Source organism: Copidosoma floridanum, unplaced genomic scaffold, assembly GCF_036245765.1.
Source record: "Copidosoma floridanum isolate Cflo_tuat_1 unplaced genomic scaffold, Cflo_Japanese_pri ptg000021l, whole genome shotgun sequence".
Lineage (NCBI taxonomy): Eukaryota > Metazoa > Arthropoda > Insecta > Hymenoptera > Encyrtidae > Copidosoma > Copidosoma floridanum.
This window is the reverse complement of record NW_028321898.1, coordinates 13,765,753-13,779,178: the sequence shown is the minus strand read 5'-3', so window position 1 is coordinate 13,779,178 and position 13,426 is coordinate 13,765,753. Positions and strand designations below refer to the sequence as shown.

The following is a 13,426-nucleotide window of genomic DNA, read 5'->3' as shown; positions in this document are numbered from 1 at the left end:
ACAAACGGGCACTTGATCTTTAAATAGTAACTTAAGTACATGCGTACATTATATAATTTAACAGCGTCTTACAGAGGAGTCCTGCGAATTCAGGTACCTATCTATGGTAACTTGACTATTATATCGTTATGTTCTTGGACCCCCGTAATGTATTACATAAGCTCATGCTTTGATCTTCTTGGCTAAGGCCTACATTTGTCCCAGGGGCTACCCAGTTTGGCAAAAAGACTAAGACAAACATACGTAGAATGAAAAAGAGAGACGGGACAAAAAGAAGGACCGATTTCCACGTGTTGACTCCGTGTACAGTTTTATGTCGTACTAACAATACTAAAGTTGGACACTAAAGTTACAAAAAAAAAAAAAAAAAAAAAAAACCAATAAAAAATGAATAAGTAAGTTTCAGGAAAAAGAATACGATGTTATTTTTACAAATATCTAATTGAAAACGTCAATAATTTCTATACTTTTTGCTGAGAAGCTTAGTTTGTAATTGCTGCACCCGTGAAGCCAAGTAAAACTTACTTGGAGCAGTCCCGTATGCAATTATATTTAAAGATAGTAAGCTACTATTTACTGCATGAAGGAAATATTTCTACAAACATGAGATTACCTTGAGAAATGACAAGTCAAAATAATTCTGTTAAGGAGGTTTGAGAGTATCATTTAGAGAGGTGAGGAACGGGGAATTCCCCCGGCCCTCACAGATGTGCCTCAGTGATCGCGCACCTCCTTTTGCCCTCGACAAACTTGAAACTGTACGACTATAATCGATTATATTTTTGAGAAATGTCGGGCAATGCTTGATTTTTTCTGTCAAGCATTTTTCTTTTGTACCAAGGTATCTATTAGAACATTATTTGTTATTCCAATGCATTTATAAAATACCCAATTTTCAACTAAAAGGCAAACCTAACCCTGCTCTCTCATAAGAGACCGTGTTAAGCTGTCAATATTTAATAATTTTTTTCTCAAAAATTTCTCTCGTAAATAAGACAGATTTATTATAAGAAAAATAACAGAAATAGCTCAGTATATTTTTTGATGATAAATTTTTACTGAACGTATGTAAAAAACGTCAAAAAGGTCCGAACAATAGGTTTTTAGTAATTTTTGTTACGAAAAAAATACCAGGTTATAATTTTAACACAAAACAAAACAAAATCCTTATTAAGCTGAGTCGTATACGTGCATCCAAATAAGATATAATAGTGACATGGTAAGAACACGATTTAAATATGATTAGAGTACAATAACGCTTTAATCGAACACAGCCATTGAGGACGTAATCTGGAAATAATGTTGATTTATGTCTGTAATCATTATACTTTGCCTCAAAGTTAGCTAGCTCTAAGTGACATGCTTTTATCAAATACAATTATTTCATGCATATTCAACAATTTTGTTGTTGCAAGCTTTTAAATAAATAGAGAATTGCGCTTAATTCTAGTCATTCATTTTGCAACATTAACAAGTGAGTAAGATCAAAAGTAAGAAAGAATATAGCAATGACAACTGAATTGTAGACATTCATTGGAACAAAAACACTCATTTCTAATCCATATATTAATCACTGCAAGCTTATTGTGTTTCTAATAATATTGAAAGAAATGGCTTTATTAATAGGAACCATTCTTTGCCCTCGCCACAAAGTTGTGATATAATTTATGCCAAAGCTTGAAGAGTACAAAAGTGAGCTGCAAATACTAAATTATTAGGGAGGTTCGGGAGAAAAGTTCAAAATGGAGGAATGTGCCAAAAAAATGTATATTACATTTGAGCATATTAGGAGTGCACATACATTTTTCAGATTTTTCACAAGGGGAAATTTTCGAGAAAAAAATTATTAAATATTTACGGTTCAACACGGTCTCTTATGAGAGAGCAAGGTTAGGTTTACCGTTTAATTAAAATTAAGGTATATTCTGAATGTGTTGGAATAAGAATGTTTTCATAGATAACTTGGTATAAAAGAAAGATGCTCGACAAAAAAATTAAGCCTTGACAGGCATTTTTCAAAAATATAAGCAGTTACAGTCGTACAGTTTCAAGTTTGTAGAGTGCAAGAGGAGGTGCGTGGTAAAAGGGACCCAGATGCGCGGGCAGACGAGACTCCTCGTTCCTCGCCTCTGTGAATGATACTCCTAAACCTCCTTAAGGTACATGACATCATTTCCTACATCAAAGTGAACATATTTTTTCTGAATTAAATGACAAAGATTTTAACTGATCAGTGGCTTCGAGCACAATTCCGAAATAGTGCCATCATTGACGATCTAGACAACGATTGGTTTTGAATAGAAAATGCCATTACCAGATTTATTTAGGTGTATCGCCATGAACTGTATGTACCTACATATCATACATACAACCTTTCTTTTTTTATAAAAAACAATCGTTGTCAAGTTTCTCAATAAAAGCGTTATTTCGGATTATAAGTTCGGAATGTAAAATTACACAATGCACATCGCCTATAGTCAAGAAGTAGTTGAATAAATTGTCACTGTTTTGTAAGTGTCGATAGTTATAATTATATTTTTTTTGAATACATATAGGTTGCAAATATGTAAGTATTATTTTTGTTTACAACATAATTAGCTGATACGATTTAATGGCTATGACTGACATGTATTTTAATTTATAAATAAAGCCATGCTCTCTATTTCCAATGCCTTTCATTAATTGTAAATTTCTTTGTAAATTATTTTATGTAATGTGGGTGCTAAATATCAGTTGATATTTACATTTAAAGCCTTGTTAAAAAATAAAATAACTTTTTTAAGTGCGTATAATGTATAAATATGAACAGAGCAAATAAGAATGCATGCATTGTGTTTTAATCAAGTAAACAAAAAGCATAATAATAAACTATTGATGTAAAAAAAGTACGCAAATATATCATAACCAAAAATAATTACTATGACTATAATATGAAGCGGGGGGGGAGGGGGTAATGACACCGTGGATAAGAATAATGTGAATAATAAGAAAAAAGTTAGCTAGTAATGTTATAGAAATATGCAGGATGCACATCAAGCACACACCCTTGCACAGCGTATAAATTTCGACAAGTGTCGACAACTGCGATGGTTTCCCGAGTTAGGGTGCATTACGATTATAGCACAATTACATGGAGTATTGTTATTATAATCACAGCATTTAGTCAGTATAGTACAGTAGAGCAGTGTATCGATACATAGAGCCAAGCTGTGGGTAAGCGGCTCATAAGTGTGTAACAGACGTAAATGTAGGGGCTGCCCCCTTTCCTCGAGGGAGCTATATTACAATATTTCAGCAGCAACCTTTTTTTCATTATTCGGCTAGTATAATAAGCCATACAGTATATTATGTGGTCGTACAAAAGTTACCCCGTCGGATTAGCGATCAACAACTGCTAAAGCGAGCGTCGAAAATATGGTAGCCAAATCGAGAGATTACTCGGTCTGTTCGTATGAGCCAGACTTTATACGTAGATCATTTTACTAAAAACGAAATTTTTCATGTTCCTGTCAACTGAAACACCATTTTAAAAATTACTTAAAATTTTTTTTAAATAAGAAACCCTGGTTTTTTGTCAATAAATTCAAGTTACTTAAGTCATTCTTTAATGCAGCACATATTGCAATGGTTAAACTTGTATATCAAAGTCCTACATATTTCTTAAATTATGTTAGATAAAGTAATCGTAGCTATTCGTTCGATAACATAACATAGTCTATCGTTATATATTAAATGGAAATAAAGCTATTGTTATGGTCTAAAAGGCTACGCTATTTTAAAAGTCAACTAAAACATTTTTATGTTCCGAAAAACTTCTCTTTCAAATTTCATGCTCACTCTTAAGCTTAATCATTAAGGAAAAAAAGACAAGCAAGGAGTTTAAGACGCTGAAATATTTTTAGTACAAGAATTTGATTATCTACCGAAAATCGAAAAGTTATGGTAACCCGAAAAAGTAAAACTATGCATGTTTATTTTTAAGCCACATGTATTAAAAAAAAAGTCTTTAGTGACTTAAATAAATGAATGGGCTAATAAAATATTGATCAAAATATACACAAAGACACGCAAACGCGAACATCCAAACACTTTCCACAAATTATTTATTTAAATCAACCACACTGTACAAAGCAGTTCTAACATGTTTTTATAAGAACTTTAATATCGACTTATACAAAGTCTCCTCCATAAGAGAGCAGTTTGAAAAGATTATGAGTAAGCATAGCTAATACGATATCGTTGAAGTCACTTAACGAACACAATTAGGACGAATCAATGACTGCGGATATGAGAAATATTGACAAATATACTCCATTCAAAAACTACATTTTTGTCAGCAATCAGGTTGCTACCTACCCCTACCTCTACTTAACTAATCAAGTGTGTTTACGGGATACAAACATAGTTTAATTAATTAGCTGCTTGGATTTAGGTTTACAGCATCTTATTTCACTAATAAGGAGGCTACCACCAACTGTTTGGATCAGTTGACAATCTAAATGGTGTTTTCGTTGTGTAAATATATCAACGCCTTGGTCGATAGACGGTAAACGAAAACTTGCCTTAAAGAAAGTGCTAACTCAAACTTGCCTTCAAAAAAGTGCTAATTAAAAATTGCTTTTAATAAAGCTCTAACTCAGATTTACATTTAACGTGAATGAGCGTTTACTTAACAGCAATTTTAAGTAAGCAACTTTTTCATTACAATTTTGACTTGGCGCTTTCTGTGATCAAGGTAGATAAAATTAAATTTAGAGTTTAAAGCAAGCGTTTCATCTTTTTGTACTCCTGAAAACTGTCTTCCCTGGCTGGAGGTAAAAAAGATAGTGTAAGTATCTTTCAAGTATTAATACTTGTGGATCATGCTTTCCACTAGTCAGTTTTTTTAACTGAAAGCTTTTTTTAAAATAATTGTTTCTTTTTTTTGACCCTAAACTTTTTTTTATTATCTGTTTATTTAACAGCTGTTTTGAGGTACTACACTGTGATTGTACTATAAGTAAAATTTTATAAGAACAGACTACTTATACACTTCAATCTTCAATTCTTCTGGCTTTACGATAACAGGTAGGTACAATATACTATTAATTTTGGATTAAATTAGTTAGACTTTAAGAGGCAATATCAACGAATAATAATATTATATAATTAAATACAGAAAACAATTGTCATTACATTAATCAAAAAAAAAATGTGTAGAAAAAATGTGATTTTGATTAAATGTGAGAACATACATGCGTATATGTAATTATAATTATTAAGTAGATTAAAGATTTACTATCTCGTAAGCACTATTAATTCTTTTCAAATTTTTAACGTACGTGTAATCTATTAGCTATCGTACTTTACGGAAGATTATAACTAGTGTGAAATAACAATGATTAACATCGTTTAAACATGCAGTTAAAATTGACAACGTATTTTTTTAAATGTAAGTAATTTTTAATGAATAACCACAGATTTTCCTGAAAACGTTGCAGATAGCATTTTTTATTTGAACTACGCCACAAAACATAAACCAGTAGTTGTTTTTCAAACTAAATTTAAAATTTAAAATATCACCTGGCACTCTCACGATCAAGACTAATCCAACGATGCATTATTATTGAAAGTTTTTTGGAGCCAGTCTTGTTTTTCAGGTTGTAAACTACGCCAAGAAAGGGCCATATACATATACCTATACATACGGACCACTTTACCGAAAATGGCATATTTCATGTCCTAGTCGATCACAACGTCGTTTAAGGAGATATTGATCTAGAATCTTTTTAAATTATTTAAGGGATGTTTACTGCCGAAGTTACAATAGAATTTATTCATCCATTCTGATCATTAAAAAATATTTTTTTAGCTTAAGATGCAAAAAAAGGGCTACATTAGCGTCATGGACTCGTAAATTTACAGTTATGACGACACCTAGAATCAAAATATTAGTATGGTAGAATTAGCTAAACATCACAACGATATCCCGATAATTCCGACTAGCTCGAAAAAAAAGGGTAGTTTTGAAGTACTATAACAAATTAAATCAGAATTTAAAAAGTAGAAATGTCACGAAGAGCTCCAAAAAAATGGAAAAAATGGCCAAAACATGCTTTTCGGGCCTAGAAGAGAACCAAAGGATCGTACATAAAAAAAAAGTTTGTAAAAAAGATGTGCAATTTTAAGACGAACAAAATGAGCCACGTTGGGTTCAGATCGGTTCAGCCGTCTTTTCACAAATCGCAAAAAACTGCCATTTTTAGCCATTTTTTCGAAATTTAATAACTCGCATTCTAAAAGTATCTTAAAAATTGATTGCAAAAAAAGCATAAGTATTTCGTTTTGAACGCGCTTGAGGAAAACATGCATGCGGAAAGTGGGCGAGGCCTCCAACGGCGGCTACTCGAGCCGCCGATTCCACTGACCGGGGAGCAAAAAGCCATTTTTTGTAATCAATTTTTAAGATACTTCTAATTGGTAAAAATAGATGGCATTTAAGATAATTATGGAGTAAACAATGACAAAGCGAAATACGTTTGATAAATGTACCTATCTTGTCTAACAACTTTTTTATGGACATTTTTCGAGAGGATCTTTTTTCGATTTTTGTTGCGGTTAGCAAAAAGTTTGAAACTGATTAAGCTAAAATTTCGTATATATGATAAGGGCTATGCTATATGTCTTGTATTAAAATTTTAGCTCTAAATATTGTACAGAATGCGAGTTATTGAATTTTGAAAAAATGATTTTTACTCTATCTACGGCATGGGATCTTAAAGTTATTGACGTCAATAATATTTTCACATATTTAAGTCAGCTAAAAAAAATTGTATCTAATACTTGGATGCTGTTTAAGTTGCGGAACCAAAATCTGATAAATTTAACATTTCATCGAAAAATACTCCTACAAATGCACGCAATTGAATTTGGGCATTTCAATTAGGGCATTTTGTATTCTACAAAGGTCAAGAATGTTGCAGGAATTTTTTTCCGATTTTTCAATTTCAATAAGTCAATGCTACAGTTCTGCGAATTTGAAGATTTTGTCTTCCAAATTAAAAACTAAAAGCCCGTAATGCTAAGGAGTATCATCTAACTTTTCGGAGAGTTTACTTATCAACGCTTATCAACTTGGAAGGTAGTGGGTTAAAATAAAGCTGTTTTGTATATGATATAAGTGCAGTGGCCAAGTTTGATTTTCATTTGGTGCATCACAATACTGATTTTTTAACTAATTTACTCGTAACGCTCCTATTTTTTAAAATAAAACAAGAAAGTCATCGTAAAAATTTTTTTCAGCCAGATCCAGCAGAGCCACAAAAGTTTTAACTTATTTTGGTGACGAGCAATATGAACAAAACATATTAATAATTAACACCCAATTTAGAGTGTTTGCCTATTCAAGCCCTCGAAATATGCCGGTTTTCGTAGAGTGGCCCATCCACTTACACGTACATAAATACAGATGTACCCGTACGCAAACAACGTTAATCTTCTTCTGTCGCAGTCAAGCAAAATAAAATAAAGAAAAAATTTTCCTAAATTTTTATTGTATTAAAAATGTACCTAGAGAAAGACAGAGGGAAAATCCCATACGAATATAAATCTAAAAGTAAAGGCAGGCCAAATTAGTGGAAATAATCAAATCGTGTTTGTGGTAGAAGATTATGTTGTGGTTGCCGGGCAGGGCTTGCTACTAGGCACGTCCATCACTGTGGTGCACCAAAGTAAAATATGAAACCACATGCAATTGATGGAACACAAATAGGGTGTAGGGGCACTCGGTCGTTCGGTGACTGAAGGCTGGATGTGGGGGGGCCACAGTCGTTTTATACGCGTGATATATTTATTCAATACAGCAATGGTTATGGAGCATGCAGTATTAGGGGCAAGTAACGAGAGAGCTATACTTATCCCGCACGAGCCCCGTAGCCACATAAAACTGACATGCGTTGGCACGATCTCTATAGATCTATAGAAGTATGGAATGTATACACATTCATGCAGGCATGCGTATGTATATGTACGTAGCACAAACAGATGAGCGCCTGATGAGCTGACACGTATAACTTGTTATTATTTCCGTTTACGATATCCTCCCTAATATTCCGTCAAGTGCGGCCAGCTGTCTGGTATTGGGCTGCATTTACGCCTCCCTTTCAGCGTAGCCACAAAGCCAATATATTAAGGTTATTGTGTATGTTAACAGTAAGAGTTACCATTTAGATGCAAACACTTGACACATAGCCCTGACACTCTTTCTCATTTTAATGAAACAAAACAACCTGAACTCTGAAATGGAAATGAAAGTATAATTTCGCAAAAACATAAAATCAAGGTGCACAAATATGAAAAAACTTCTGAATTGTCAAATATTATTATTATAAATAACTATGCATATATTATGTAAGTGCTCAGCCTACAACCAAAGTAAAACTCATTTAATTTGTTGCAATCACCGTGCTATTAGAAACTTAAGTTAAAATCTAGATTTGTTCTCGCTCAAAACTTTTTTGCGTTTTCATCGATATCAAATGATTCGGCTGCAATGTTGCAAAAAAAGTGAAACAGTAAGTTAAAGGATCCAATACTCGACCATCAGGCCCCGGTATTAGATCAACTGTGTACTTTTTATTACTATATTTTATAGGTTAGGTTAGATTTTCAATACATAAGCATAGGACTGATCGACTATTTGTGCCTCGTCGAGCATTGGGTCCTTTACCTTAACGATCACATCAAGTTGGAAGCGAGGTTGGAAGTATTTTCAACTAAGAGACCACAAGAAAAATTCTCATTATGCTTGAACTTTTGCAACTATTATTACTTATGTAAACTAGTATTTATGATATAATAAGCAAGATGACTTTTTTTTCACTGTTGAATTGTATTTCGCGCCTCCTCCTTCAAGATCAAGATGTAGTAGCCCCTTCTTGTACCAGTGATGCCACCTATTTTAAAGCAAAAGCTAAACGTACCTAGCGGCGCTGACGGTCGTAGCACCGCCGCGGTTATTCATTCCCTTTTCGTGTACCAAGGAAGCCACACGTCCTTTTTGTCGCAAGGTGAGAAATATGGGCAAGAGGAAAAGAAAGGCAGGACATCGAGGGTACTCGTCAGAGGAAGAACGAGACATCATCGCAAAGGAGGTACTGAAGAGTATTAAAAAGAAATTAAGGAAAAAGAAGAAGGCTCGGCGCCGTCGAAGTTCGAGTAGCTCGAGCTCTAGTCGCTCGGCCAGCCGCTCTCCCTCTCCAAAGAGGCGCCGCCATGGGTCACGAGAGCCCAGCTCCAGCTCATCATCTCGAGGTATAAAAAAGAAGCTCCCACACAACACTCTTAACCTATTTGGAGTGCGAATTTGTTTTAACAGATTCGGTAACCCCAGGCTCTAACCTGGCAAGGCAACGCCTGTGTGCGAGACGGGGCATACGCTTCGTATACGGCTTAACCTAAAAATTTCATGCCGACTCTCGACTCAAGAGGTCTAACCTCAATATGCTTATCTTTGTGTGACCGATAGCGGGTTTTAAGTAGGAGGTCTAACCTCAAACAGCTTCGAAGCCTTATCGTCTCTTCAATACTTACATTGCAGACTCATCACCCAGAAGAAGCCCGAGTCCAAAAGATGGCAACACCCCACCTAATAAAGGCAATGAGACAGAGAAGGATGCATCTGCAACTGAAAAGGACCTGAGCGGTGATATCTTAGGAGTAATAGGGCAGCGCATAACGGAAGAGCGAGCTCTAGCTCCAGCGATTCACTCCACGTTTGCCGTACGCTGGGAAGAAATATGCAAACTGGGCCTGCCAAAAGAAGAGAGAGTGGAGCTCCTCAAAAAGCACCCGATACCGGGGAATTGCTTATTTTTAGACCCACCGAAATTGAATAAAGAGATGAAGCTCTCAATAAATGAGTCATCTCGCACAAGAGACGATCGAATCGTTAGCAAACAGGAAAAGCTCCGAGCTTGTATGGGAGGCATCGCCAAAGTTCTCGTATCGCTGCTGGAACATGGAAAAGAAGCTGATGTTAAAAACATCGAGGCCTTGAGCGACGTTTCTCGGATGATCTCCGACACAATACATGACGAGAACGTAATACGGAGAAGCCTCATTTTGGCCAACGTAAACACGTCTCGAAAAGACACACTGAGCACCACTGAAGTGGATGAATTTTTATTCGGTAAAAACTTGTCCGAAAACTTAAAAATAGCCAAGCTAACAGATCAGGATGTAAAGAGTTTGGCAAAGAAGGCCGCTACGCCTCAAAATGCAAAAAACGTCAAGGGCCCGACTCGACAATTCAACAATTCACACTCGTCGGGGACGAGCGGGCACAAACAGACGACACCGAACACGGGAAAGAATTATCGCTCTCGCCAGTACGGATCGAGACCGTCAACGTCCTCGACGCACAAGAGCTCCAGCAAGAAACCATATACGAGGAAGGTCTAGACACAAACGTAAGTCGCACAGCCGGTAGGCTCCCATTTTTTCTGAAAAGATGGGAAATGATAACCTCTGACCCAATGGTCCTCTCCTGGGTTAAAGGATTAAAAATTCCCTTCAGCTCACGACCACATCAGTCAATTACAGCTAAAGAGCAAACATTCTCTCATAAAGAAACAAAAATAATTTCAAACATTTTAGAAAAATTAACTGAAAAAGGCGTCGTCCAGGAGTGCTCTCCATGTCGAGATCAATTTATTTCAAAAATCTTCGTTAGACCAAAAGCAGACAAGTCTTTTAGACTCATATTAAATCTCGTTAGTCTAAATAAATTTATAAACACCCATCATTTTAAACTAGAAAACTATAGTACGGCAATTAAACTCCTCCGACGGAATGATTTCATGTCCACCATCGACTTAAAAGATGCGTACTACGCTGTGTCGATAAACGAATCTCACAGGAAATATTTGAGATTTTTGTTTAAAGGAAAACTATACGAGTTCACATGTCTGCCGTTCGGTCTAAATATTGCCCCTTACGTATTTACCAAACTCCTTAAACCGATATTTTATTTATTGAGAACACAGGGTCTTTTCTCGGTAGTCTACTTAGACGATGTTCTTATACTGGGAGGCTCACACACAATTTGTACCGAAAACTTCACAAAGACTCGCAATATACTCGTAAATTTAGGCTTTCTCGTAAATGAACCAAAAAGTTGCCCTATCCCGAGCCAAAAACGCAAGTTTCTGGGCTTTATTTTCGACTCAAAATCTATGACACTCAATCTACCGGAAGAAAAGAGAGCACACGTTAGCAAGCTGATAAGGAAATTCATCAAACCAACGCTCATTTCGATTCGCGATCTGTCTAGATTTATTGGTTCTCTCATAGCTTGTTGCCCAGCAATAGAATATAGCTGGATGTACACTAAAAATTTCGAGAGGGAGAAAATAATTGCGCTGGAAAAAAGCTCATCCGAATACGATACTCTCATTCACGTGAACTTAAATAAAACAGACCTTAATTGGTGGAGCAATAATATCTACTCGGGAAATAAAGATATTTCTTATCCAGAATATACCGCAGAATTTTTTTCAGATGCGTCCCTCTCGGGCTGGGGAGCCGTATATAAAAATAAAAAAGCGAACGGGTTTTGGAACGAAGAGGAAAGGAAAAGTAACATCGATTACCTAGAACTAAACGCTGCATGGTTCGGACTTAAATGCTTCGCCGCGAACAAAAGAAACTGTAGAATTCTTTTACGCATCGACAACACTACAGCCATAGCGTATATAAACCGTATGGGTGGCACTAAAATTGACAAATTGAATTTAATTACAAGAGATATTTGGCAATGGTGTGAAGCCAGAAACATTCTCATTTTTGCGTCTTATATAAAGTCAAAAGAAAATGTTGAGGCAGACGCGGAGTCACGGAAATTAGAGCCCGAGACTGAGTTCGCGTTATCAAAAACTGCTTTTGACGAAGTTGTAAACAAATTCGGAAACCCCAGTATAGACTTATTCGCAAGTAGAGCGAACCACAAATGTAGCCGATACGTTTCATGGAAGAGAGATCCAGGGTCAGAGGTAGTAGACGCTTTCACCATCCCATGGAAAGGCGAATATTTCTACGCATTCCCTCCATTCAGCATTATATTAAAGGTCCTTCAAAAAATCCAAGAAGAAAAAGCCGAAGGCATCATAGTCGTACCTTACTGGCCTGGCCAAGCATGGTTCCCTTTGTTTTTAAGACTTGCAGAAACAAAGATTGAGTTCCAACCTAACAAAAACCTGTTAAATTTTTCTAGCGGACAGCCCCATCCACTGTGGAAGTCGCTTACCCTGGTGGCCGGGAAATTATCCGGAAGGCACTCACAAATCAAGGGGTTCCACAACAGTCCATCGAGATAAGTCTAGCATCAATCAGCACTTCAACAGTAAAAAATTATAGCATCACTTTTAAAAAGTGGTGGAATTTCTGCAAAGGAGTAGAAAACGATGTTTTTGACCCGAAGATCTCTAAAGTTTTATGCTTTCTTACAGAAGAATACGAAACAGGACTGTCCTTAAGTTCCATAAATTGCTCGAGGTCGGCCATAGCGTTAATAGTAAAAGACAACATTGGAGAAGATCCTCTCATTAAACGATTTTTCAAAGGGATCTCAAAGTTGAGACCCTCCAGGCCAAAGTACGACTTTACGTGGGATCCAAAAATTGTGTTAGATTTTTTTTCAGCACAACCATGTAACAAGGAACTAACTTTCGAGCAATTATCCAAAAAATTAATAACGTTATTAGCATTAGTTACGGGCCATCGCATGCAAACTTTTTCACTGATAAACATAGATAATATTAAAGAAATGGATACCAAAATAATTATAACGATTCCCGAAATTATAAAAACTTCCAAAAGGAACGCTTTTCAGCCGCTGTTGAATTTACCTTTTTACCGGGACGAAAAGATATGTGTAGCAAAAACACTTCTGCATTATCAAGAGATAACAAAGAACTCTCGTGGTTCAATTAAAGAACTGTTTTTATCAACAGGTGGACGTATAAAAGCAGTCTCATCTCAGTCTTTGAGCCGTTGGGTTAAAGAAACATTGAATACTTGCAAAATTGATACCTCAATTTTTTCTGCACACAGTACACGCCACGCGTCGACATCAGCGGCTAAAAGACTAGGTGTAGATATAGACCTTATTCGTAAAACAGCTGGATGGTCAAAAAACTCAGAAGTTTTTGCGAGGTTCTACAACCGAGAAATTACGTCAAACGTAGACGATTTCGCCTTGTCAATTCTAAACCGATGATCGGTATACCTCGCACTGTAATAATTTATATGCTTACATGCTCTACTTGAATAAAAGTTACATATTTCTCACTTGCTTCTCTTGTGCCGTAGTTCACTTTAAACATCTACATCTTGATCTTGAAGGAGGAGGCGCGAAATACAATTGAACAATTGAACGAACTTGTGAAGT

At 35.9% G+C, this 13,426-nt stretch overlaps 2 protein-coding genes across 4 annotated transcripts in view; one reads left to right on the top strand and one right to left on the bottom strand.

The window, feature by feature from the left end:
* Positions 1–13,426, bottom strand: part of LOC106638546 (protein pangolin, isoforms A/H/I/S) — a 288,519-nt gene that overhangs the window by 198,160 nt on the left and 76,933 nt on the right. The gene's annotated exons all lie outside the window — the stretch shown is intronic.
* Positions 9,057–12,353, top strand: LOC149374130 (uncharacterized). The gene is made up of 4 exons (XM_089594340.1): positions 9,057–9,291; positions 9,578–10,168; positions 10,216–10,464; positions 10,636–12,353. The coding sequence occupies exons 1-4, from the start codon at positions 9,057–9,059 to the stop codon at positions 12,351–12,353; spliced, it is 2,793 nt and encodes a 930-aa protein (XP_089450466.1).